General features: G+C 37.4%; 1 protein-coding gene across 2 annotated transcripts; it reads left to right on the top strand.

Moving 5' to 3' along the window:
* The first annotated feature begins 227 nt into the window (after positions 1 to 227).
* Positions 228 to 25,719, top strand: LOC129443180 (tropomyosin alpha-4 chain). Of its 2 annotated transcripts, XM_073857177.1 has the most exons (9): positions 228 to 358; positions 3,395 to 3,517; positions 16,977 to 17,110; positions 18,785 to 18,902; positions 19,012 to 19,082; positions 21,009 to 21,084; positions 21,194 to 21,256; positions 23,835 to 23,904; positions 25,102 to 25,719. In XM_073857177.1, the coding sequence occupies exons 1-9, from the start codon at positions 242 to 244 to the stop codon at positions 25,182 to 25,184; spliced, it is 855 nt and encodes a 284-aa protein (XP_073713278.1). In that variant the 5' UTR covers positions 228 to 241; the 3' UTR covers positions 25,185 to 25,719. The 2 variants fall into 2 exon arrangements, with proteins under 2 accessions (XP_073713278.1, XP_055059602.1); XM_055203627.2 differs by lacking the exons at positions 228 to 358; positions 3,395 to 3,517 and adding an exon at positions 8,523 to 8,859.
* Positions 25,720 to 27,699: the final 1,980 nt, after the last annotated feature.

The raw sequence follows: 27,699 nt of genomic DNA, 5'->3' as shown, positions 1-27,699 counted from the left end.
CATTTAATGTGTTTGTAAAAGTGTGTGTGTTAAGGAAGGGGTTCAGACAGGGTAGTCTGAGGGTCTCGTCTCCATCCACAACAGCATTACATTTCATAGTACACCCCCTCCTCTCTCTGGCGTCATTGCGGGTGGACTTCATCCCCTCATCTGACAAGCAAAAGCTCTTTTATTTCTCTCTCTGCCTCAGGTTTCCCCTTAGTTCCCTGTCAGTACAGACACCCAAAGCACAAAGGGAAGAATGGAGGCCATTAAGAAGAAGATGCAGATGCTTAAGGTGGATAAGGAGAATGCCATCGACCGGGCGGAGCAGGCTGAATCTGATCAGAGAGCTGCAGAAGAAAAGTGTAAACAGCTGAGTGCTGGATGTGGGCCCAGATACAAGATTTCAGTTGAAAAGACTTAAATCTTCTTTCAATGACGAGAGAAATAACTCTTACAGTATATTTAAGTACAGTATCATCATGCTACAGTGATGTGTCAGTTGGTATTACTTTGCTACATTGATATATAGCAGGGGACACATGCTTGGGGATGAGTGTTATTTGCGATCTCCATCGATACTATTTAAAGCATCCCAAATGCCCCTTATGTGCAAAGTTGTACGATGTGCAAACTTTTAACTGCACAGTAATGTTTTTTGACATGTAGGGACCTATGGTTGTGGCTTCATTTTAGATTTCCCAGAGATTCCTTCAATCACCAAAACCCAACAGGGAATCATTGAGGGCAATAGAGACAACCAGAAATAATCCAGAACCGTTACAGCTGTCCGTTGGGCTTGTTTACAGGTCTCTGGAGAACCATCTCTTATTATTCTAAAAACTACAACATGCCTGTGTTATAAACATTTCATGCTCCTTTTGATAATTTTAGTGAACTTTATTTGTATTCCAATTAAAACTCAAAATGTTACATTTTGAGCTACATTATGATTTAATGTAACACTCATGTTATGCATTTCCAAGTAAAACAGGATATTATGAGATGGGATTTGATTTTAATTATCAAGAACCGTTCAGATGGTGAACATTATTTCTATATGACTTGGTTAAAAAATGGTTGAAAAATGAAAGGTCAGGGTGATGTCAACCGCACAAAAAAGTTGTTTAAGAGGCGGAGAAAGTGCAGACTAGGGTCACAAGAGCCAAAATTAGCGCAATATCAGAATAGTTTGCAATAACTAATTTATTTTAAAGGCGGGGTGCATGATTTTTGAAAAACACTTTGGAAAAGGGAGTCGGCCGAGTGCCAAAACACACTTGTAGCCAATCAGCAGTAAGGTGGGTGTCTACTAACCGACACCGTTGCCTGGGTTGCGTATGTGTGGGGCGGGTCTATCAAAAGAAGGTCCAGATTCTATTGGGGTAGGGGTGTGTTTGTTTAGGTGATTTCAGATATCAACATTGGCTTTCAGAGATCATGCACCCCACCTTTAATGCTTTAAAAAGTACATATATATATATGTATATTTTTTTCAGAGGCGGACACTACTTGAGTACTTTGAGTAAATTTTCCAAGCATCTGTGCTTTATCAGAGTGTTTGTCTTGGGAAAAAATTTACTTCACTTTACTAAAAAATGTTCACTACATTCTAAAGCATAGAATCATACTGTGTATTCCTTTTATATTGCATATTAAAATTGACCTAATACCTAATTACATAAAAATTGTGTACTTTTATTTTCTTGAGTAAAAGTACAAAAGTACTTTTTACTTAAGTAAAAGTAAAAAAAATACTAGATGTTTAATGTACTTAAATATTAAATATAAATCAAAAACGTAAAAATTATTAAATGTAGTGTAGTAAAAATTATGATAATATGCTTTGGAATGTATGTTTTCCACAGAAAAACACTGATAAAATACGAATACATTAAAATTGACTTTTATGTAGAAAGTAAAACTAATTAAGTAGTGTCCGCCTCTGATTGTTTTTAAAGGGATAGTTCACTTTAAAATGAAAATTCTGTCATCATTTACTCATTCTCATGTTGTTCTAAACCGGTATGATTTTTTCTTCTGATGAACACAAAAAAAAAGATATTTTGAGAAATGATGGTAAACACACAGCAGATAGTGACCATTGACTTCCATAGTAGAAAAAATATTTTGTAAGTATTGTGATAAATGACTAAGAAAATATTTTGATAAATGATGTTAAGCACACAGTTGACGGTATCCATTAAATTCCATCATGTTTTTTATTCCTACTATAGAAATCTATGGTCACATGATGGTAAACACACAGCAGTAAGTGACCATAGACTTCCATAGTAGGAATAAAAAACATGATGGAATTTAATGGGTACTGTCAACTGTGTGTTTACCATCATTTATCAAAATATCTTCTTTTGTGTTCGTCAGAAAAAAGAAATTCATACAGGTTTAGAACAACATGAGGATGAGAAAATGACAGAATTTTCATTTTAAGGTGAACTATCCCTTTAAATCCATTTTATTATTTAAACTGATTTTAAAAGATTTGTACATTATATATCGCATCATTAATCAAGTTTTTGAATGTGGCATTTTCTTCAATACCGTGAAGTCCTTATGCAGACTTTTTATTAGAATGACTCGCGTTATAAACAACCTGATGCAGCATCAGCAACAGCTGTCAAGCAATATCTTTTTGTCATGTTACACTGACGGGATCTAAGTGAAAATTCTCAAAAATTTCCAGGGCTTTAAAATTTTATTTGACAAACAGAATTCCAGTTCATATGGACAAAGACACATCCACCTTACATATGTACATAAATCCGCTTTCAACAGGCTCATAATTACATTAAACAGTGGCAGATGGCACTACTGTTTAACTTTCATCTCCATCAGCAGCTGCGCAGACAAACATATCAGAGTCTCCGCGGACAGATTCACTGATCACAGCCTAATAATGCTAAGCTGTGTGTAGATATTTAAGGCCTGCTGGAGTTATGTAGTTTGTGCAGATGGGCCTTTTAGCATTTACACAGCTATCAACATACTGGAAAATGAGTGTGCTCAAACAATGATATCATTTTAATGTTCAGAAGGATGTGCCCTAAAGAATAATGTTTATTTGTATAGCATCTTTCAAGAACCAAATGTCCCTTCACAAAATGATACAATCGTTAGACAAGCAATAATACAATCAATTGTCAAACAATAACCTAACAATGCAATAGCAACCATTCAGATCATCATAGCAACCACCTAACATCCTAGCATTACCATAGCAACCACATAGAACACAGTAACAAATGCTGAGCTACACCTTAGCATCCTCCAGCTGCCTTGCAATGACCTAAAAGACCATAGCAACCACCAAGGAACACCTTAGCAACTGTTAAGTTTACCTGGAAACAGTTTATTAACATCTGTGGATCTGTTTTTGTCACTGTATTAGCTGGAAGACGAGTTGATTGCTTTGCAGAAAAAACTAAAGGGAACAGAAGATGAGCTGGACAAATATTCTGAAACTCTCAAAGACGCTCAGGAGAAACTGGAACAATCTGAGAAAAAGGCAGCAGACGTAAGTATTTAAGCACCGCACGCTATTTGTAATTTAATGTGACATAAGGGTCAATATTTTTAAAAATGAGATTTATACATCATCGATGTATGGTTTGTTAGGATAGTACAATATTTAACTGAGATACAACTATTTCAAAATCTGGAATCTGAGGCTGCAAAAAATCTTAATATTGAGAAAATTGCTTTTAAAAGGGTTAGTTCACCCAAAAATTAGCATTTTATGATAAATCACTTACCCTTGTTTTGTTCTAAACCACCAAGTCCTTCAATTGTCTTCAGAACACATTTTTAAGATATATTTGACGAAAACCAAGAGGCTTGTGACTGTCCCATAGACGGATTGGTTTATACGATTTTTTCTGATTTATTCTTTTATATTTTCTGATTTCTAAACCATTGTCGCCTGCCGTTAGGGTTAGAGTTGGGTTTGGGTAAGGATGTCATTTTATGAAAATCTAATCCTAAACTGAAGCGACAATGGTAAGAAAATAGGACAAAACAGTTGAGTAACCAATCCGTGAAAATGACATGGAAAAGAAAGTCCGTGGTACGGCCACGGAAAAATGCGGAGATCTGTGACGATGCCACGGAAAAATTAGCAAAATATTCTGTGACTATACCACGTGATATGTTTACCTAAGACCATCGTACGTGCTCGTTCCTAGGTTTGCTTTCTGCACATGTGCACTTTTAGGTGTATATGTGTGGTGAGCTACAGTTTCAGCCATTCATTGAAGCTTGCATTCTCACCGTTTTTTTTCAAAATGTCTGAGAGTCACAAGAGAAAAAGTGTCTACAAATGGTATGACAAGAAGAGAAAGGCCTCTGAAGAAAGAAACACGTGAAACTATCGAGAAACTCGCGCGCTCACCTGAAACTTTCGCTCACGCACGTGAAATTACCGCGTTTAGTTTCGCGTGCTCACATGAAACTTTTGCATGCGCACGTGAAACTATCGTGTGACCACATGAAACTAAACTTTAGATTTTTTTACTCCAATGTCACCTTAGGGGCTCAGTATGTGTGCGCAAAGAACAATTTGTTTTTCTTCTTGGTATTTCAGTGCACGTTCACGAGCAGATGCATCGTTTTGTTTCTTTTTTATTTAAGCCATTATGCAAACTTTGTAAACAATACTTAAACAGCTTGTTTAAATGCACAAATTACTTGCCAGCGACGCGTATTCTATGTCTGTATGCTGGCAACTACATCAGCATGTGACGTCAGCAAAATGTGCCCATAGTCTGCTCGTGAACGTGCACTGAACCACCAACAAATTGTCCAATAAAATTGTTCATATTGTTATCTTTGCTCACAAAAGTGTTCTCGTCGCTTCATGATATTATTATTGAACTACTGATGGCACATGGACCTTTTTGGTGATGTCTTTCGTTCTTTTCTGGTCTTGATTGTGAAAATTAAACTGCAGTCTATGGGACTGTCACAAGCCTCCCAGTTTTTATCAAAACTAAATTTAAAAAAAAAGTGTTAAGAACGACATATGGGTAAGTGATTTATGATAAAATTTTAATTTTGTAGTTAACCCTTTAAGTTGTCCAAGTAAAGACTTAGCAACACATATTAATGATAAATATATTTTTAATATATTTACGGTAGGAAATGTACAAAATATCTTCATGGAACATGATATTCATATCCTAATGATTTTTGGCATTAAAAATGCAATAATTTTGACCCATACATTGTATTTTTGGCTATTGCTACAAATAAACCAGTTTTGTGGTACACGGTCACAAATCATTTCTCTTGAAAGACCATTGTTATATAAAAAATAACATTTCATTGGTTGTTGAAAACATTCTGCTGTTACAAAAAAAAGGATGATGACAGACTGTATGGAGGAATAATTTCCTAGTGAATTCTTAAAGGTATTGCGGAGAATTTTCTTTTTCCGGGTGGATCATCAAGACAATTGGTCCTCCTAGTTGTCAATCAGGAGTGTTGCGCAATTGCATTTTTAAAAAAAAGTGAAGAAGGCGGTTCTTTTCTTAAATTCGAGAAAATCCTCCGCTATACCTTTAAGTAGTTTTTAAGCAAATTGTCACTTGGAGTCCTTATTCAATTAAAGCCCAACATCAAAAACAGCAATCACCGTAATTGCATCCTCACAGCTTTCAAACGCATGTGGCACCAGAGTAAATCTTTGCACCTGGCTTCGATGGGAAGGTTCAGACAAATTGTTCCCATTCCAGCGCCAAAGATGCCTTAATCACAGTGAGAGCATGTCGGCAACTCTACGTGAAAAAAACTTGGAAGATAAAGTTTCCCGCATTCCTCTCCGGCTACTGCTGACAGCCCTGAATAAATGTCTTTCCCACTCATTCTGATACGAGACGCCCAGAGACGTCCAACGTTCTCAGTCTAAAATTTACTAGCGAAGGCTCACTTGAATTTATCAGGGTTTTTTCACTGTAACAACCTCAAGAGTCCTGGCTCTCGTGCAGAGGAAATGGATATTTAAAGTGAGAACCACCTCTGAAACCCACAGGGAGACAAATTAAACCACAAAGCATGCGAGCCAGACCTGCACAAACGCAAAACATTAAAAACCGTCTGGATGTGACGTCTCTCTCGCTGCAGGGCTTGCATTCTTTTAAATGGCGAGAGAGATTAAACTTCATAAAAGAACCGATTACCTTTAATGATAAAATGTATTCACTTTCATGTCATTCCAAACCCATATGAACAAATTCTTTGTTATAAGGATCGCACACAAAAAACAAATATTCATGGACCGGTTTTCTTTATAACTAAGCATACAGTGAGAAACAAATATTAAATAAATTTGTTTGATCATTTTTGGCTTCAAGCATCACAAAGTTAAATAAGTAACATGCTCAAACTCTACTGGAATCAATTGCAAATCAAGCTATGCAAAATACAGAATGTTAGAAATATTTTATAACTTTAACAAAGATGTTTTAATAATCAAAACTCAATATAAATGTTGGATATGTCGGATAATCTGATAAATGTAGTACTTGTACATTGCAGTACACTGTAATCTCTTAAACCTGTGTACTTTAGTATCTCTATACAAAGCAATAATATGCTTCTGCTCACTACCACACATACATACAGTATACATACACACACACAAGCACGCAGCCCAGGAATGTAAGGAATTCAACTAAGGCAAACAATGAACTCTGTACGCATGAGTTTAATGCCTCCAACTTTCTGAGACCCTTCCACTGGGGGGAGAACACAGACGTTCACATACCCCTGCCATCTGCAGCTCATTTAAACCTATGAAATACTCCCACATATGCTGAAATTTACTAACCACAAAAAAAGGCATTGCAGTAACTATATTTCAATACTTTTATTAGATCACACTTATTCAGGGCTGTCATGGATTGTGTTTTACTGTGATTTTACCATGGTTAGAGGACGGTTGGTGGAGTGCCTAAACCCCCTTATAATGGTCCCTTAAAATAGTTCACCCCAAAATAAAACATTTCTGTCATCATCCTCATATTGTTTCAAATCTGTAAAAAAATGTGTTTGCTAACCACAAAGGAAGATGTTTATTTTGAGCAATGTCTCTACCAAACAGTTTCAGCGCACGTTTGACTTCCAAGACATTATTTCCTAATATGGGAGTCAATGGTGCTCCAAAACTGTTTCACCATTGTGTTTTAGATAGGCCTACTATCAATGGGTCATTTATATTGTAGTACTTTGATGGGAATAGAAAAAAAGTGTATTTAATTCTATTACAATCTTATGTAAGGAATAATTGAAGGCAGACTGTTAAATTATTTATATATAATGCACACCCAATGTTGTAATGCATTATTTTCAAATAATTCAAAGGACCGGAGTCAATTATTCCACTTACCAGCAATTAGACATTGCTTTGGTGGTTTATTTAAAACATTTGACAGGTCAGGCATTTTGAAAAATAATACATACTTGTGACACATTTCTCAACCAATCAGAATAAAGCATTTGACAGCCCTGTGGCACAAACGTTAATACTTTATATAAATTGAGATTTAAAAATCTTTTATTGACTTTTTGTTATTTACTGTTAGAATTAACTTTGCTGCTATGAGTCAAAAGAGTCGCCATATTGGAGAGGGCAAGACCGAGAGCCCTGCAGTTTTTCTGGATTAAAAGCACAATAACGTTTACATTTCTCAACTGATTTTAATGGTTTACGATCTGTGTAAACTACAAAAACCATTCGTTTCCAGTTAGCCTTGAAAAATTATTAATAGTTTTTTTTTTTTTATTATTAATAGTCATGAGCGCCGCAGGGAGGGATGACGTGACGTATTTTTGTAGGCCAATCCCGGAAGTAAGCGGTTCCCTTGGCCCTTGCTAAAATGCCCATTAATTTCTCCTGTATTATCGTAATAAATAAGCTGTGTTTAACAAAAGTTTTACACGTGTTGTCCAAAAAGATAATCTTCACATATAAACACAACTTTCAAAATTCATAAAAGTTGTGTTAAAAAAATACGTCATCCCTGCGGCACTGAACTGTGATACTCGCGCTTTTGCTGAGAGCAGTACCCGATTGGTCTTCTTTGCTGGACTTATTTGCATACTGGATTGTGATTAGTCTCTTCCGATGAATGAATTTGCATACCGAGTTGTGATTGGTCTCATGTCATGCATCTATTTAACTTTTGATGGCCACCTGCAAAGTGTTAATGTTTGCTGTACGCTAACGCACCCTTTCATTAGCGTCAACAAAAGCAAAGCTTAAACTTTACGTTATCGAAAACATAACACTTAATTCATCTACGGAAAGCCAATCTTTCTGAAACTTCGCCATGAGCACTGCTTAGATCTACCAAAAATGTTATTATTCCCATACGGTGATTTACAGTGAGTTTTTAGGTTGTTACTCACCCACCAGTGGTCATTCATAAGAAATAGCCTACCAAATATGTCCAGCAGTCAGCACATAATTGTTGCAAAAGTCAAGCAGGAAGACCACCCCCTCATGATGTCATCTGAAACCAGCATCTTCTTCCTGGGATTGGACTTTCTTACGCATTCCTGTCCTTTCCCAGGATCTGCAACTCAGAAGTCAGCGACGAGCAAATGGGAACGAAGTTTGCGACGTTTTTACAGACGCAAAGACAAATCTAACCCCGATCTGCAGGCTACAAAACTCTTTGTAAGTTTTGCGAGTTTGTATATTGCGCAGCTGATCGGTCTAAAGTTTTGGAGATGTCTATAAACTCACTGGAGTCGGTGAAGAGGAAGATCCAGTCCCTGCAGCAGCAGGCGGATGATGCCGAGGACAGAGCTCAGGATCTACAGAGAGAACTGGACAATGAACGAGGTCTGCGAGAGAAAGTGAGAGATACACCTTTGTCTAATCCTCACAAAACACTTTATCTCTTTTGTTTATATCACACTTTCAAAGTTCATTGAAGTTAAAAATATGAGAGGCTGGGGCTTGTTGTCACATGGGTTGCAAAACGTGAAAACTTTTTAGATGTTTCATTTTTATTCAAAAGTCAGATTACAGGCTTTTTTGTATGTATTTTATCATGTTTGTATATATTTACACTTTTATTTACAATATATGTTGCCCTAAACAATAGTTTATGTCTATGTTTGTGCTAGTATATTATATCAAAAGGGTTTTCTTCCTCAAATCAGTGCCAACATAAAGCAGTACAACTTACCCCATGTAATGTCTCAATGTATTAAATTAACTATATATTTTCTGGGCAAAAATAGTTCAATTATTTTTATGCAGATAAAACTTTAAAATATGTACTACTACTTACTCAAAAGTAGGGCAGTCAAGCGATTAATCTTGATTCATTGAATACAAAATAAAAGTTTGTGTTTGCATAACATTTGTGTGTGTGTGTGATGTGTGTGTAATTATTATGAGTATATAAATACACACACACACACACACACACACACACACATAAACATGTATACATTTAAGAAAAAAAAAAAATATATATATATATATATATGTGTGTGTTTAATATTTAATTTTAGATTGATATAAAATATATACAAATATAAATAAATATATATTCACATGTATATGTTTCTTAAACGCATACATGAATGTGTGGGTATAATAATTGCATACAGTACGTACACATAGTATGCAAATACAAACTTTTATTTTGTATGCGATTAATCAATATTAATCGTTTAACAGCCATACACAAAAATTTATTAAAACTTTTTAAAATAAACATACCTATGTTATAGAGTAGAGTGGGTTAAATTAACCATGGTTTTACCACAGTTAAAACCAAAAAATCATGATTACTGTAGTAAAACCATGGTTTTGCTAGTAGTAATCAATTACACAAAAATACATGGTTACTACACTTTTACCTCAAAAAAAAAAAAAAAAAAACATGGTTATTTTTGTAAGGGAACAGGGGTCCCCCCAGAAAGTCCCCACAACATTTCAAGGAAAAGGACAAAGCAAAAATTGTGAACGTCTTCTGTTTATCCAATTATTTAAGTCTGTAAACAGTTTGGTGTCTTTGTTAAATCACAATTGTTTTTATCTAACAGAATTTAAACGATTCTTCATACAAAATATGGAAAATAGATATACATTTTAGTGAGGTCCCTCACTAAAGGTTCATTATATGTCGGGTCTCTCTGCCATCATAAATTATAAAAAACCCTGAGTAACGGTTAGCTCTGGTATTCCCAGTTTTCTGGTGTAAAAAGGCTTCAGGCAACCAGGTCTTAAATCATGTAAAATATAGTCTGTCAGCCTCTCATATGATGGGTTTGGAAAACCTCTATTGTAAGCTTTAAAGCGTGGTTTCTTGTAAAAATTTGGAACGTGTAAAATTCCCAACAATGTTTTTTTCTAGGGCTGCAAGATACAGTATATCTAAATTATCAAAATATCACAAATGTGAATATTGCAATCAAGGGGCAAGCTTCATATCTCTATCGTGAAGCCAACACAGAAGTGCAATTTATCGACAGGCCGCTAGAGGGCCCATTTTAAAATGCCCAACTTTACAGCAAAAAAATAATATGTTTATAATCTGGTACAAAAAGTGTTTTTGGTCTTTATAGCTAATTTTGCCCTTCATGACAACTTTGAGGGTGGCAAATTTTTTTGTAACTCATTTGTTTAAATTATATTAAGCCTTAAAGGTAGGGTAACAGATTTGATCCTGAAACATTTTTTGTTATGCTGGTTAAAAGTCTCCTTACATCCTGATAGCAATCACTGTGTTAAGTTGTTTAAATGTATTTGTAGAAATTTATGTTATCTGTGAAAGGCGTATGACCAAAAAATGTTCAACAAATCATAGATTTCGGTCCGAACGGACGTTTCCATTTTTGTCCCTCATACGTAAGCGTAATTTGAATGCCAACCACGCAGCAAGTCCACGCAGACACCATACGTCATCAGCGCGTTCACGGGCGCTCACCTCCTGCCTGTAAACAGTGAGAACAGCAAACTTTTCTGCTAAATTGACAACCTACACAGGAGGCACAAAACTAAAGGCATCTTTTATAACAACAACAGCAAAAACTGCCTGGATCAGCAAGAGCAAAAACCCAAATGAACATCAGTAACTTTACTGCTTTACCACGAGATGAAACAGCTGCAGGAGGCAAAGGGTCTGAAAGAGTCGTTGAACTTTTTATTTTGGTAAGGTAGGTACGCGATATGTTTGTATTGAGATGGATTCAGATATTCTACTTTTTTGAAACATTGTGTTGCTTATGAAATTTGTGTTCGTTTACGGATTAGCGTAACGAAGTTAGTTACTACGTCTACACAACCGAACGTGTGCTTAAACTAATTCTGATGTAAACCAGTTGTTTGGTTATTTTGGAAGTGTTATTCGACTTTGTACTGCAAAGTTTTCTCAATGCTGAATGAGAGTGAGACATGAGATTGAGATGTGACCGTCTGATCTGTGCGTGTTCATGCGTTTTGAAAGAGGCGTGACTTTGGATGGCGATTTGACTTGAGGGTGGGATCGGGATTTCATTGCTAGGCGGCTACCGTTAGCATTTTTCAAAATGTGTTACCCTACCTTTAAAGTTCTGCATAATTAAGGGCGTGGCCACTTGAGTGACAGGTGAACTGACACTGCTGTAATTACCATCGAGCTATACAGGCGTGGTTTGGTGTCAGCACTTCAGCTTCACCCACGTCCCTGTGACACGATGACAACTATTGGCTTCAAAAAAGCTCTTTACAAACCTATGTGTGATGTGACGGACACTACGTCCATAATTTTTTACAGTCCATGATTGCAATACACCCCTAGTGCAGCCCTCGTTTTTTTTTTTCTTTTTTTCTGCTTGTTCAGGTCTGTTTTATGATGGACATGTTTCTTTGTATGGCAATGTTTTGTGATTAGTGAACAAGCAAATGTCATGTTATGATTTGACAAAGCTAAAGGGAACAGGCAGAATTTGGCCATGTGGGAGGGTGTACAAAGCAGCTTTATTTAAGCATGTTTGGTTTCTTAACTGATGAAACAGACCGCTAATACACCACCACAGCAGCGCCTTTCCTGGAATCCGCTGTCCACAGGAAGCTGGGGATGTGACACCTATTGCGTACTTTACCTCTTCTCTTCCTGTGCTCTTCATTACTGTGTGCTTTCACACAGCTCTTGTATCTCTTTGAAATACTCAACTTGAATGTCTTGTCCTCCATATGGTTTTGCACCAACAGACTTACAAACGAGATGTGATGATCTGAAGTGTTTGTGCATTTGTACACCAGGGGGCCTGGAGAAAATCCTGTGATCTGGCTTATCCCCTTGATCTTATACGTTACAGACACAGCAAAACGTCCACTGAAATGTTTGCCAGTAGATTTGCTTTGAGCCGATCCACTTACCACCCCTCCCACTGTCTCTGTGTCTCATGAGTAATTCTCTGTTGAAGCTATTCTGTCTCCATATAATGTGTGTTTCCCACGGTAAATCAAAAGTTAATTTGGAGAATGTGATGGAATGTAGTGTGCATGTCAAGTGATAATATTTTAGGCCTAAACGTTTAATCCAGATGGCAAATCTTGTTGCGTTATTATAGTTTATTCAATTATTTTTTTAAGCAATATTTTTCATTTATAATGAAACATTTAATGTTAGCTCGCACCATTTCATCTAGCAGTTATAAAGGACAAATTGTTTTGCTAAAAAAGATTTTGCTTTTGCTGTGATTAGATTCATGATATTCCATACACAATGTCATGGCAATTTGTACGTTTTTATGAGATGGTTAATTCAAATGAATTCATGACGCTTTTGTATAATTCCTCTATTTTTGCCAAGTGCATAAAGTCAGCATGCCATTTAGCCAATTCTGCTAACAAATTGGTGTGGCATTTAATGGACTCTGACAACAAATCGGTATGCCGTATAGAATTCTGCCAACAAATTGATGTGGTGTTTAGCGGATTCTGCCAACAAATCTATTTACTGTTTAGCAGATTCTGACCACAAATCGGTGTGTCATTTGGCAGATTCTGCAACAAATCAATCTGGCATTTAGCAGATTCTGCCAACAAATCAATGCAGTGTTTAGCAGATTCTGCTGTTTAGCGGATTCTGCCGTTTAGCAAATTCTGCCATCAAATTGGTGTGGCATTTAGGAGATTCTGCCAACAAATCAGTGTGGCATTTAGCAGATTCTGCCAACAAATCTATTTGGTATTTAGCAGATTCTGCTGTTTAGCGGATTCTTACCACAAATCGGTGTGGCATTTAGGCGATTCTGCCAACAAATTGGTGTGGCATTTAGCAGATTCTGCCAACAAATCTATTTGCTGTTTACCATATTCTGCTGTTTAGCAGATTCTAACCACAAATCGGTGTGGCATTTAGGCGATTCTGCCAACAAATTGGTGTGGCATTTAGCAGATTCTGCCAACAAATTTGTGTGGCATTTAGCAGATTCTGCCAACAAATCGATGTGGTGTTTAGTGGATTCTGCCAACAAATCTATTTGCTGTTTAGCGTATTCTGCTGTTTAGGAGATTCTGACCACAAATCGGTGTGGCATTTTGCAGATTCTGCCAACAAATCGATTTGGCATTTAGCGGATTCTGCCAACAAATCAATGCAGTGTTTAGCAGATTCTGCTGTTTAGCGGATTCTGCCGTTTAGCAAAGTCTGCCATCAAATCGGTGTGGCATTTAGAAGATTCTGCCATCAAATCGGTGTGGCATTTAGGAGATTCTGCCAACAAATCGATGCGGCGTTTAGCGGATTCTGCCAACAAATCAATGTGCTGTTTAGCGGATTCTGCTGTTTAGCATATTCTGACAACAAATTGGTGTGGCATTTAGCAGATTCTGCCAACAAATTGGTGTGGCATTTAGCAGATTCTGCCAACAAATCGGTGTGGCATTTAGCGGATTCTGCCAACAAATTGATGTGGTGTTTAGCGGATTCTGCCAAGGATTCTGCCAACAAATCAATGCAGTGTTTAGCAGATTCTGCTATTTAGCAGATTCTGACAACAAATTGGTGTGGCATTTAGCAGATTCTGCAAAAAAATCTTGTGGCATTTAGCAGATTCCGCCAACAAGTCGGTGTGGTATTTAGCGGATTCTGCCAACAAATCAATGTGCTGTTTGGCGGATTCTGCTGTTTAGCATATTCTGACAACAAATTGGTGTGGCATTTAGCAGATTCTGCCAACAAATTGGTGTGGCATTTAGCAGATTCTGCCAACAAATCGGTGTGGCATTTAGCGGATTCTGCCAACAAATTGATGTGGTGTTTAGCGGATTCTGCCAAGGATTCTGCCAACAAATCAATGCAGTGTTTAGCAGATTCTGACAACAAATTGGTGTGGCATTTAGCAGATTCTGCAAACAAATCGTGTGGCATTTAGCAGATTCCGCCAACAAGTCGATATGGTATTTGGCGGATTCTGCCAACAAATCAATGCAGTTTTTGACGGAGGTGCCGCCTTGCGGCTTTTTGCATCTGAGCTCCTCCTATTCAGATGGCTAGAAATCTCAGTTGCTCAAGTCACACTTGAGAGATTTCAAAGAGGTATAATTTATTTTCCATGGGACATCGTAAAGACAAACATCTGGCTTTCTTATAACTTCACAGCACCATCATTTCTATGAGGTTTTGCATCTAGAGCAATCAAGACTAATAATACCTTTCTCAATAGCATCACTTCTCTATGCTTACAGTATGCCCTCAACTTACCATGCCAACTGCAATGGAAATACAGTTGTGTGAGAGACAGGAAGATTGTTGGAAAATATTTTGAACTCAACATAAATACAGTCTATTTAGTAAGTGTGCGTTGTGAACATTGTTTCATGTCGACTAGCACTCCCTGTATGTCATTACAGAATAGACAGGCAGGACAAAGTTGAATTCAACCACACAGTCCAGTATGAAGTGCAGACAGAGGCAGGCATTGTTAGACAGAACCGGCCACTGGGTTTATTCTGGCTCTATATCTAGACAAACTGTATTTCCCTATAGATGAATAGATGAATGTTAAATGTTAGTGTTGGAACTGTACACTATATTGACGTTTTAAACTATGTAATGTGGTAAGCCAAACAAAACTGAAAATATGTGTGAATTAGATTTTATCTCATGGGATAAATATTGTTATTTTTATTCTGATTTGATGTAGTCTTTAAAGAGTCATAATGATATGATAATCTCATGCGTCTTTCAGTACCTTATATGGCGTGAGGCATGCAGGCTGCATGAATTCATTGTAACAGGAAGGGGGCGTTGCCAAAGCAAACATCTCTCTTTCAAATGAGTAAAACTGAAAGAATGAACCTTCAAACCATCTCTGATTCTATTGATATGACTTGTTTTGCTCTCCACACTCAGTTTATGATTATTTTATAATGATCCTGTCCATGATTCATTTATAGGGTCAGTTGTTAGTGGCACTGCAGATGTGTAAGTATGTAAAAGAGAAAAGGAAAGAGACAGTCAGACAGCAGATGTTTGCTCTTATCTCAGGAAGTTGCTGATTCAGGAACCGCTGATGACCTTAAAATGGTCATTAGGTTTTGTCTGTTGCAATGAAACTGAATCTCACATTTGAAAGTCATACTCATGATGGCAAATACTCTCAAATGTGATTCACTTACATCTTACGCTTAAGAATAAATGAACGGCACATGTTCAGTGGGGTTAGACAAAGTAAAATTAAATGTGAAGTACAGCATGCGTCTTTGACGGCACCGATTCACTTTTACTGGGTCTCTGATTGTTTTGGATAATCTGTGGAATTGGATGTAAATATGGTAAAATCTGGTAAATGGAAAGAAATGTGTTTGCAATCTAGCCAAAATCTATTATCTGTATACCGCTGTTTCACTGTCCTAAAAACGGGCTGATGTCTTCCTTGTTCTATGAAGTCCCTCCTTAAGAAATACGTAACGAGTTCTGATTGTGTAGTTTGTTTAGTGTGTTGTGATTCAACAGCAGCTTAGCTTGTCGTTAGCTTAGCTTGTCGTTAGCTTAGCTGGCGACTGACGTATTCCTGTGGCGGAGTTTAGTCAAAAAACTGTTCTACTGACGTCATTAAAGCAGGAAGTAGAGGGCTGTAGTCCAAACCGGCAACATTACACACTCCGTGTGTCTCAATCAGCTCCCTTTTTCAGTAGTCAGGGCACTGATCAGGGAGTCGGCCATTTTAAGGGCTGTCTTAATCGCAAAATCCGTCCAGTGCACTGGAACGTTCGTTCCCTAAAAATTCCCATAATGCAACGCAAAAGCCAGTGAGCATCGATGGTCCCTATGTTCCCTTACCGGAAATCACGTGACCTTTTTGAAGCTCGCCAACCGAAAATCACGTGACCCATCTCAATAAACTTTATGAAATATGACAGAACTTTTAAAAAGACAACCGTTTGCTTTCATTTTAAATATACACACTCATCGGTACACAGTAAGGAACCACAATCTACTCAATATTTAAAATAATAGTATTTATTTAAAATTGTAAAAAAATATACATTTAAAATGTAATTATATTCCTCCAATTTTATGCATGGATATGTAAGCGAATAATGACATCGTTTTTCACAATGTACTGTTTAAAATTAAGTCAGAGAAATGTTGGTTTTACCGGTTGTTGTTGAGTAACAGCTGTGAGTGATCACAACGCGCTTAAGCAGCCACGTGAAAGAAAAATAAGTGAACATTGTCCCAATGTCAAGTGAGCTAGGGTCCTTACCAGTGCCCGAACCTGTGTACACGATATACTGATTCACGACCTCGGGAGCTAGGGAATGAATTGAGACACAGGGACTAACTAGGGTTTCAAAAATGGGATCAGGAAGAACGTGACCTTAAAAATTCAATTAATGTTGGTTGGTGCTTTGGTGCATGCTTTATTCCCTAGGATTGAACCAGCAACATTCAGGTTTCCAGTCGTGAACTTCAACCACTTTACTTAACATCCACCTGCCATTTGTTTCTCTTTTTGTACAGGCAGAAGGTGAGGTGGCATCGTTGAACCGCAGGATCCAGTTGGTGGAGGATGAACTGGACCGGGCTCAGGAGAGACTGGCCACCGCTCTCCAGAAACTAGAGGAGGCTGAGAAAGTGGCTGATGAGAGTGAGAGGTCAATATATATATATATCAGATAATCCTTGCAAACAGTGATGTTTTACAGTACCAATGATTTTGGTATAATGTACAACGGCACTTATTGATCACCATTTTCATTAAACTCTCAGAACAAAGATACAAAAGTTGTCAATAGGACTGTAAAAAGCTCCTAATATTTACCATTTATGTACAGATATGTACCTTTGAGGTGTACTTTTTTGAAAGTGTATCACCCTTTGTACCTATAAATACCCATTTGATATTTGATACCCATAAAATGTTTAGACAAACTATAGCTCATTCAAAACTATTAAAGAGAACGTAATGTCCGATTTACGTTTTTACATTTCCTTTGATGTGTAAGTGTGTATTAGTACAATAACGATATGCAAAAGGTACAACCCCCAAAGTAAACGATGACGCGAGTTATCATCTCCAACGTAAATCTAATTTCTACAACAAACACACAGATTGGTCCCTTTCACACATACAGTCTTTACAGGTAATTTACTGGTAAATTGCAGTTAACAGATCATGTGTGAACAGAACCTTTCCGGTAAATCAGTGCTCCCAATTTACCAGTAAGACAGGTTGTAAGATTACCAGTAATTTACCAGTAAGCGCTATGTGTGAACGAAAATTATAGGATTACCGGCATTTAGAACGGACGACGTCAGACCGTGCTGACAGCTTCGGGCCAATCATAGCGTTTTAATACAGATGACGCGTTTACCCCCGCAGTGTTTACTGACATTTCCACACACATGCTGCTTGAAAGTTGAGCACACCTAAAGTTTACGTCCACATTTCTTCACCAAAGTTGTTTAAAACAGCTTACCGCCGAATTGCCGACGTCCTTAGCTCGCCCTCTGTGAAGCCAACGTGCAAACAGTAGTGTTGTTAAAAATGCATTTTCGGTTTGACGTCGTCTCATTCAATGTTGTTTGGTCATGAGCAACTTCGCGATTGTTTACCACAGACGTGAAAACAGCAAAATACGGACCGTGGATATGAACGACGTGGATTGTTTACAAATACAACACTGAGCTTGCCGCGTGCTACAGGTACTTCCGCTTTCTCAATGAATTTACCGATATTTTGATACTGATGTGTGAATGATGTCTTACTGGTAAAATAACGGAACGCCACTGTGTGTGTGAACAGCACATTTTTGTATTTATTTACTGGTAAATTCATTCTGGTAAATTCATGGTAATTTACCAGAATTACTGTGTGAAAGAGGCTATTGTATGCAACAGTTTACTTCCTGGGATTGGTGATGTAGTAAAGACCGACATTTTCATACTTCCTCCCGGTTGGACTCACAGCCCTTAACTCCTGTTAGCATTGCATTGTGAGCGAATCTTTCAAACATGGTAAGGAGCGTAACATTTCCTGCTGACGTCAAAAGGTATTCATGACAATCACAACGTACAGATTAGCTGGTCAATCAGGGACACGGGGCTTTTCAAATCTATGCGTTTCAGGAAGGGAGTGAAATCTGGAGCTACAATAATGTACAGTATGTGAAAAATAATGTGTTTTTAACCGTAAACCACGTGAACACGTTACATTATACCAAATACACAAAATAACGTTGATTATTAGGAATAACACTGTAATTGTGAATTATGAGAATTACTAGTGACCAAAAGATTGTGGTCTGTCTGTGGGTGTACTTTCTTAGAGGCATAAAGGTGATTGAAAATCGTGCGATGAAAGATGAGGAAAAGATGGAGATTCAGGAAATGCAGCTCAAAGAAGCCAAACACATCGCAGAGGAGGCCGATCGGAAATACGAGGAGGTTAGACCCAGCAGTATCTATTTTTATTTTGTGTCTTTCTCTTTTGAAGTATTGCCTCCTGTATGAGTAATTTGTGTATTGAAGAGGTGTGTGTGGGTGTGTGTTGCAGGTCGCTCGAAAGCTGGTCATTTTGGAGGGCGAATTAGAAAGGGCAGAAGAGAGAGCAGAGATTGCTGAACTGTTTGTACATTCATACTGTGTCTTTAGCTAACCAGCTAGTTAATAGATTAAGTTACTGAGCCTTAATGAGCTGTTCTAAGTTCTTGTTTTAAGTCAAAAATTTTTTCAATCAAATATATGTTTTTACATTTTGTTTTTTAGAAGTTTTAACAAAAGCTTGGTGTAATTAATAAACACGATAAAGGATTACAGTACATTCACACGGGACAGAAGCGTTAACACTTGATAGAAGGCTTGTTTGAAGCATGGCCAATAGCCAATCACAGTGGCCGCCAAACATGCTTCGGTCTGCCATAAACGTAATTGGCTGGCTCGGCAGGTTTTTGGATAAGGTGATCTGATTGGCTGACGCAGACATTGCCGTTTGAAAAAATGAGAAATGTTAAATTTTTGTTGCGAGCAACGGCCGTGACGCGGCGCCAACGGATCCACAATTCAGTTCGGCAACGCATGACATCACCCATTAAAAGTGAATGGGAAGCGTCAACGCTTGTGCCTATGTGAATGTAACGTTTCTCCACTTTCATTTTTAAAAAATCCTAATAATTTACCCACCCTCATGTCATCCCAGATGTTTATGTCTTTCTTTGTTCCGTCAAGAAGAGATTAGTTTTTTGGGGAAAACATTCCAGGATTTTTCTCCATACAGTGAAGCTCAACAGTTTACAGTTTCATTGCAGCTTTAAAGGGCTCTAAAACGATGCCAACCGAAACCAATATCGTCAAAAAGTACTTTTAAAGGTGCAGTGTGTAAATTTAAGCAGTATCTAGTGGTGAGGTTGCGAATTGCAACCAACGGCTCAGTCCACTGCTCACCTCTCGCTTTTGAAACGCATAGAAAACCTACGGTAGCCGGCACCAGACAAACATGTCATCGTCGGAGACAATTAAGTAAAAAAAGGTTTGTCCATTAAGGGCTTTTGTAGAAAAGTGTTGGCAAAAAATGGCGACTTTCATGTATGGGGACCCTCGGTGTATGTAGATAAAAACTTATCATTCTAAGGTAATAAGCACATAATGGTTCATTATGAAAGGTCTTTATACACCACTGATAATATAGTTTTGTATATTATTTTGTATTTTGGTCAAGAGATCCTTCTAAAAATTACACACTGCACCTTTAAACCACAACTTCTCGTCTTGCACTAGCTGTGTGATGCGCCAGCGCTACCTTACGTATTGCGTAATCACGTCGAAAGGTCACGCATTACATATGTGAAATGCACAATTGTGGATCATTTTAACTCTTTCCTCGCCAGAGTTTAAGTATCCAGCCAGCCAGCAAGTTTAATGCCTTTCAGAAAATATTTTCCTTAAAATATATAAACATACAATATATCAAACGAAAGAACAGACCCCTAGTATTCTTTTTATCACCTCTCACTATGTGTAGGTTTCTTCAAAAACATCACATTTTGAGCAAAAGCTCCGATAATTTTTGTGAAGGACTTTTGATAGAGATCTAATTCAAAGCGATCCTCAAAACTTACACAGACATACAGCTGTTTGCCCTAGGGCGATACTTCTGGGTTTTATAAGTTGCGAAAGTTCCACCTGGTGTATAATAGCGCTATTGTGGAAAGCCGGAAATACTCGTCATTGGCAGGGAAGTGCTTCTCTCAATGTAAACTTTTGAGATCCAATACTGTCCACTGTATGGAGAAAAATCCTGAAATGTTTTCCTCGAAAAACTTAGGCTTCTTCTTGACTGAACAAAAAAGACATCTTCGATGATATGGGAGTGAGTAAATTATCAGATTTTTTATGAAAGTGGAGTAATCCTTTAAGTGCTTATCAGATGATTAACAGTAAACAAAATGTTAAAAACTTGCCATATGTCCAGCATATTTAATATTGCTTGACCATAAACCTGTCCATGGGGCACATTGTGGAAAGTGAAGAGTATTTTGTTGATATGTTGTACAGTAAAGGTGCAGAGCTGGAAGAAGAATTAAAAAATGTAACCAACAATCTCAAGTCTTTAGAAGCCCAATCAGACAAGGTGAGTTAGCTGACCTCCAATAACCCATAATTCACATTTGTACTTGCACATGCATACCTGTTAGTGTTTGCCTTTTGTTTTTGCTTGTTTACCATTTGTACATCTGCAGTACTCGGATAAGGAGGACAAATTTGAAGAAGAGATCAAAGTTCTCGGTGATAAACTGAAAGAGGTGGGTGACTTTTACCTAAAACACACACACACACACACACACATGTCTGTTTATCGTAATACTTTTCCAAGAAAGTGTTTTGTGATTCAGGTTTTTGGTCAAGGAAAACACTTCAAGCAAGTACCTAAACGCAGATCCAAAGGCTCTGGCAACACATTACAACCATGTGGTTATGTTTCCTAACATGCAAGTGTTGTGTTGTTGACAATACTTTTATCTCAAGGGGACGATAATAAAACTGACTTCATCCCGTATGCTAGCGATTCCTTTGAATGTTTATGCCGGAAGGCCAGATGTGTTATTACTCGGGTACCTATAAACATGTCAACAGGTCAACACACTAATATTCGCACTAATATTATGTCAGGGTCTATTTGTGCTTTGAGTAAACATGCTGCACAATGTTTTGTATATGTAAGAGCTTTCTCTGATATTTCAAAGCAATTGATGAAATACGCTTGGCCAACTTTCACACGCAGAATGAAACAAAAATGTTTTATCAAAGAAAGTCTAAAGACTGCGTTGAATACTGTGGGTTCATTCTGGTGTTAAAACATCTTGCTTGGTACATCACATTAGATCAATAGCCGGAGAGTACGCAGTCTTTTGTGCCATTCAACCACATGTGCGTCTACACTACAAAAGCAATCTGGTCGAATGCGTTTATAACTACATCTGGATTTGGTTGAAAGTGGACGAGCTGCACCTGTATTTAGCGTCATCCGGTTGACCAAAACGCATCTTAATACCAGGTGTAAACAGCCTCTTGGAAAGCAACAACACATTTAGGGACAGATTTACTAAACGTGGCAAATTATCGCGGGAGCGCAATTCCAAAAAAGCGCTGATGGGAGTGGTAATATCTGCGGGTTAATTACTACAAAGGCGCAAAATAAATAACACCGACGCAACAGTTCATTTCCATAACGACCAATGCAATCTACTAAAAGCAGTGCAAATTAATTGAGGGTCGCACATAAGCAGAGGTGATCAGGTGCGTGTGATCCACCAACACCTGATGCGCTTGAGTTCAGCACCATGGACATCAAGGCTGAAAATTTGGGGTGTGAAATCCCAGGTAACAAAGACATAGTACATGGGGAAAGTGGAGGACAAAATAAAAAGGTTTACAAAAAGTTTTGAAACAACTGCAGGGCTCCAGACTGCCACCAAATGGTGGCATTTTGCCACGAAAATTTGAGAGTGTGCCACTGAATTTTACATCCAGTTGCACGTTTGACCAGTAAATTTCTTTTTTGTGATGTGACACTGAATTTAAAACAGCACATTGTACTTTCTGCATCTAGCATTAAAGTATTTATTAGTAATACTGTATTTGGTACGCATGTAGATTTTTGGTGTGTGCTCCTACATTTTCTGGTTGCACCCCTAAAATTTTCAGTTGGGGGGCAATGTGCTCCTAGTTAAAAAAGTTAGTCTGGAGCCCCGATCTGGTATTTTGTGACTTCTCTTAGTTACTCCTCTTTTTCCTCCAGCACAAAAAAATAACATGGCTTGGCAAACAATATTTTTGAATAATATGTTCCTCTGGCATTCGAAATAAACGGTTACATTTTAAAAAATCCTCTGCCTTGTACCACACGCTCTCTGATTTCTGTGATGCCCCCTCCTACCAGCTACAATTTCAGCCATTTCAAGTGCAAAGTGATTAAAGACTTTTTTCGATGTTAAATAATGGCGCAAATACACGCATACACTTTAAAACCTAAAAGTTAACTCAACTCAAACCATTTAAGTAAACCGGTTGCATTAGTTTTAAAACGCATACATTTGAGTACTGTGAACTTAAACAAATTGAGTCATATGCAGTTATGCACTTATATTTAAATTCACACTACTTGAACATGGGTGCATAATTGCACATGACTCAGGTTCACGGTGCTTCAATTTATGTGTTTTGAAACTTAAAGGAACAGTATGTAAGAAATTTATATTAATTAAACATAAAATGGCCCTGATATGTCACTAGACATTAAGAAATCATTTTCATTTCAAATACTTATATCACTGACAACAGTGGTCTGGCCAGGATATTGTCATTTAAAAAGTGGAGTTGCAGCCCTCAGCTGATGTTTATGTTGTCATTTTGTGTATTGGCCACCAACTGTGTGATTGCAATACCAGTTTTAGCCACAAAGTTTGTGATTGCAATACCAGTTTTGGCCACAATCCTACATACTGTTCCTTTAAATGGCCTGACGCAGCCGGTTTGCTTAAATGGTTTGAGTTGAGTTAACTGTTAGGTTTTACAGGGTAAACATTAGTAAATCGCGTTACGCGAATCATTTAAATAATCTCCTCCCATAAATTTTGTGTCTGAAAGGGAAACTTTTAGAAATGCATATGCAATAATGTCAATCGCAAAAATAACTTGACCACACCTTTTCAGCGCTAGTTATCCACTTAAGTAAATCCAGGCAGTCGTTATTTAACAACAAAATTAAAATTTGCACAGTAAATCTGGCCCATAATCTCTCTGTTGTGTATAGTAGGTTTCAGGTCATCCTTAAACCATTGCGTCCTCCTCTTCTTTACTTCTCTCTCCCTTTCCCTGTAGGTTGAAACTCGTGCTGAGTTTGCAGAAAGGACGGTGGCCAAACTGGAAAAGACCATCGATGACCTGGAGGGTAAGCGGTTCCCTCCCTCTGTTATATGGCTCTATCTGAATGTTACTCCCTCACTATTGTAAATTTCCAGCGAATGATGTCACCAATACAGACAGCTGGAATTTAACCTTTGTTCTGTTTGTTCATGTGTGCTGTTAGACCTGTTCAACCCGTTTATAAACAGTTTTGGCACCTAGACCTGGGTAGGATGTTCTGTGCTGTCCTAGGAGATTAATAAGGACCATTACCCAGATTATTGAATTAAGAGTTTTAGGCCAAAATGCCATCATAATATGTGACCCTGGACCACAAAACAAGGGTAATTTTTTGACATTGTCAATGTTTTACATAATCTGAAAGCTGGAGAAATAAGCTTTCCATTTATGTATGGTTTGTTAGGATAGGACAGGAATATCTAAATATTGAGAAAATCCTTAGCAACTGCATCTACACACAAAAATAAAAGGAAATGTATATTGAAATATGAATACATAAATATCGTCATGGGACATGATCTTTACTTCATATTCTAAAATTGTTTTGACCCATATAATGTATTTGTTGGCTATTGCTACAAATATACTTACTGCGACTTGTTACTGCTTTTGTGGTCCAGGATCACATGTTGTTTTTGCAGTGGTATAGTGACCATATATAATTATTTTTCAGTCGCTTTGTGAAAAAACTGAAAACAATTATAACCTAAAATGTCAAGTATTTAGTGTGAACCCTCCTTACACTTGAGCAAAAGCAGGCTTTAGCTTCTGTCCCTTATGCTTTATACTCTTCATTATGGCTCTATCCCTAAACATTAGTACAGAGCCTGTGTTTCATCCTCTTAAACTTGAACTCACTGTCTCCTCTTTATTTTCTGCTATTTCCTGTTTCCTGTATGCATCATCTTTGGCTGAAACACCTCTCTTCTGTGCTCTTGACCTTTGACCTCCAGATGAGCTCTATACTCAGAAACTGAAATACAAGGCCATCAGTGAGGAGCTGGACCATGCCCTGAATGACATGAACTCATTATAGATGGTTTTATGCTTTCGGTAGTGCTAGGATACTTTAAGAGCTTGTATGTTTTAGTAATATGTAGAGTTTTGTCCAGTATGCAATGTAGGCCTACATCATCCAGCAAAGATGCATTTCTATTGCTGAAATATATATATATAATTTATAATTTATGTTTTTGTAAATCATAGTGCTTGTCTATTTCAGATGGTCTAGGTCAGGCAAAACAACAGAACCTGGAGATGCATCAGGTCCTGGATCAAACACTACAAGAGCTCAACAGCTTGTAAACTTGCGAGAGGAGAAATCCACACAAAGAACATTCCAGATTTCCACGTCACTACAGTGTTTTGTGTCATGTGTTTTTGTTTCCTAATATGTTGTGTCCTTTTCTGACTATATTTTCTACCTTTTCTAGTGAGTTAAAATGTCCTGTGATGCCATTTGCCATTTCATAGAGTTAGATTAAAAATTATTGCTCATTACTGCTTGAAATATTGTTTCCCTTTTCTATACCTTTCTGTTTACTGTTGTTTTATTTATTTCATTTGAAAGAACTTTTGAAGAGGGATATAAGTTACACTTAAAGGTGCCGTAGAATGTAAAACTGTGTTTACCTAGGAATAGATGAATAATAAGAGTTTTGTACATGTTAATGACATATCGTGAGCCTCAAACACGATCGTTTCCTCCATCTTATGGAAACCTCATGCATGGAAAACAGACCAATCTCAACATAACATCGACTGTCATGATGTATGCCCCTAACATTAAATTACACATTAAATTAATTACAATGTTATTACAATGCTAAAAACAAAGTTCTGAGTGCTATATGCTAATGCTATAGCGTTGAGGCGGACTAGTGAAATTACAGGTACATCCTGAAAAAAAATTTACTTGCCACTTAAAACTGTCTATTTCCGATTTCTGAATGCACACAAAGCTTCTGAAATTAGCTGCTCTAAAAAAAGCCAATCAGAGCAGAGCTCAAAATTATTAAACAAATGAAACGGTCTATTATTAAGTATCTTATTTGGAAAAAATAAGGTAGTATTAGACTGTTTCATTCTTTAGAGGGCGAATCCTAGGGTTGGAAATGGACATGAAAAACCATATCTGGATTTTTTTTGCACCTAATAAAGCTAAATACCTTCTATGTAGGTATCAAAGTACAATGTAACAGATTGTATCAATGCATTCTTTGGCACCTTTAAAATATTAGTATACAATAGAGTGAGTTAAAGGCGGAGTGCACAATGTTTGAAAAACGCTTTGGAAAAGGAGACGGGCCGACTATCAAAACACACTTATAGCCAATCAGCAGTAAGGACCGTGTCTACTAACCGACATCCTTGCCGGGTTGCGTATGTGTGGGGCGGGTCTATCAAAAGAAGGTCCAGATTCTATTGGGGTAGGGGCGTGTTTGTTTAGGTGATTTCAAATATCAACATTGGCTTTCAAACATTGTGCACTCCGCCTTTTAAATGCATGAAATTTGTGAAATGTATAAAACATCATAAGGGGATGTATTGGAACATGTGCTCTAAAAGTCAACCCCCTTAAAAATATAAACCACACACATTTGGTTGGTCCCTTGTGCCCTTTGTGGGTTTTTTTTTTACATTTTTACACCACTTATTTACAATTATTAAATTAAATGTAACATTTAGTATTACCATGTGGGTAAAGCTCAACGTAAAAAAATCTGTGCACAAAATACACTGAGATTCTAAATCCGATATATGGAATGGGTCATAATTTTATTCAGGGTGAATCTAACGAAACCATAACCATTTTTTGCCAAATATACAGCATACATCCTTAGTTCCCATTGTTTAAATCTGACTTTTTCCATGTTTAAGTGCTATGATTGGGTCCCCAGTGCTTCTATCAACCTAGAAAATGTGAAAAAGATCAACCCAGTAACTTAGTTTTGGTAAACCATTCTCTACAAGCACATGAAAAAATAGGTCGTTGAAATTTGGCTATCCTTATGATGTCATAAGGAGCTCTTATTATAATACCACCCCAATTAAAACTGAATTGTGCTTTTCTCTGCACTAAATGGCAGTGCTGTGGTTGAACCACCATCATTGTGATCAGTGCACTTCATCAGCTCATTTGCATTTTAAAGGACACACCCAAAACGGCACATTTTTGCACACACCTACAAAGTGGCAATTTTAACATGCTATAATAAATTATTTATATGGTATTTTGAGCTAAAACTTCACATATGTGCTCTGGGGACACCAAAGATTTATTTGACATCTTAAAAGAAAGTCTTGTGCCATGGCCCCTTTAACACATAAAAGAATATGTAATAAATAAATATTAAAATTGACGCTGTTGTTGGGGTGTGCATTGGCCGGCGGCTTGCGGACTTCGTGCGGGCGGCCTGGTGTCCATGGGCTCTTGACTTCCATGGTAGGAAAAACAAATACTATGGAAGCCAATGGGTACTCTCAACTGTGCTTACCATCAAAATATAATCTTTTGTGTTCATCAGAATAAAAAAAACTAGGAAGTCATTTTCATCTTTTAGGTCGTCATTACAACATTTTCATTTTTGCGTCAACTATCCCCTTAGGACAAATTTTTCTGCAAATAAATGCCGTTTCATTTTTGGTTCAGGATGCATATTCACGAATCCTACTAAAGTGAAGGCTTCTGTACAAGTTTCATCTAGTGACGTTACATTCGCCATGTGGCTTGAGACTTGAGACACGTGGCCTCTATTTAACGAAGCCTACTATTACTAAGGCATAGCTCATGAATATTAAATAGCACATGTTCGTGCAC

This window comes from Misgurnus anguillicaudatus, chromosome 2, assembly GCF_027580225.2.
Source record: "Misgurnus anguillicaudatus chromosome 2, ASM2758022v2, whole genome shotgun sequence".
NCBI lineage: Eukaryota > Metazoa > Chordata > Actinopteri > Cypriniformes > Cobitidae > Misgurnus > Misgurnus anguillicaudatus.
Note: the sequence above shows the minus strand (reverse complement) of the source record. Positions and strands in the feature narration are given on the sequence as shown.

Coding starts and splice junctions, on each gene's coding strand:
- LOC129443180 (XM_073857177.1), top strand. CDS start 242: ATGGAGGCCATTAAGAAGAAGATGCAGATGCTTAAGGTGGATAAGGAG. Junction 18,903..19,011: donor CCGATCGGAAATACGAGGAG/GTTAGACCCAGC, acceptor TGTGTGTTGCAG/GTCGCTCGAAAGCTGGTCAT. Junction 23,905..25,101: donor GACCATCGATGACCTGGAGG/GTAAGCGGTTCC, acceptor TGTCTATTTCAG/ATGGTCTAGGTCAGGCAAAA.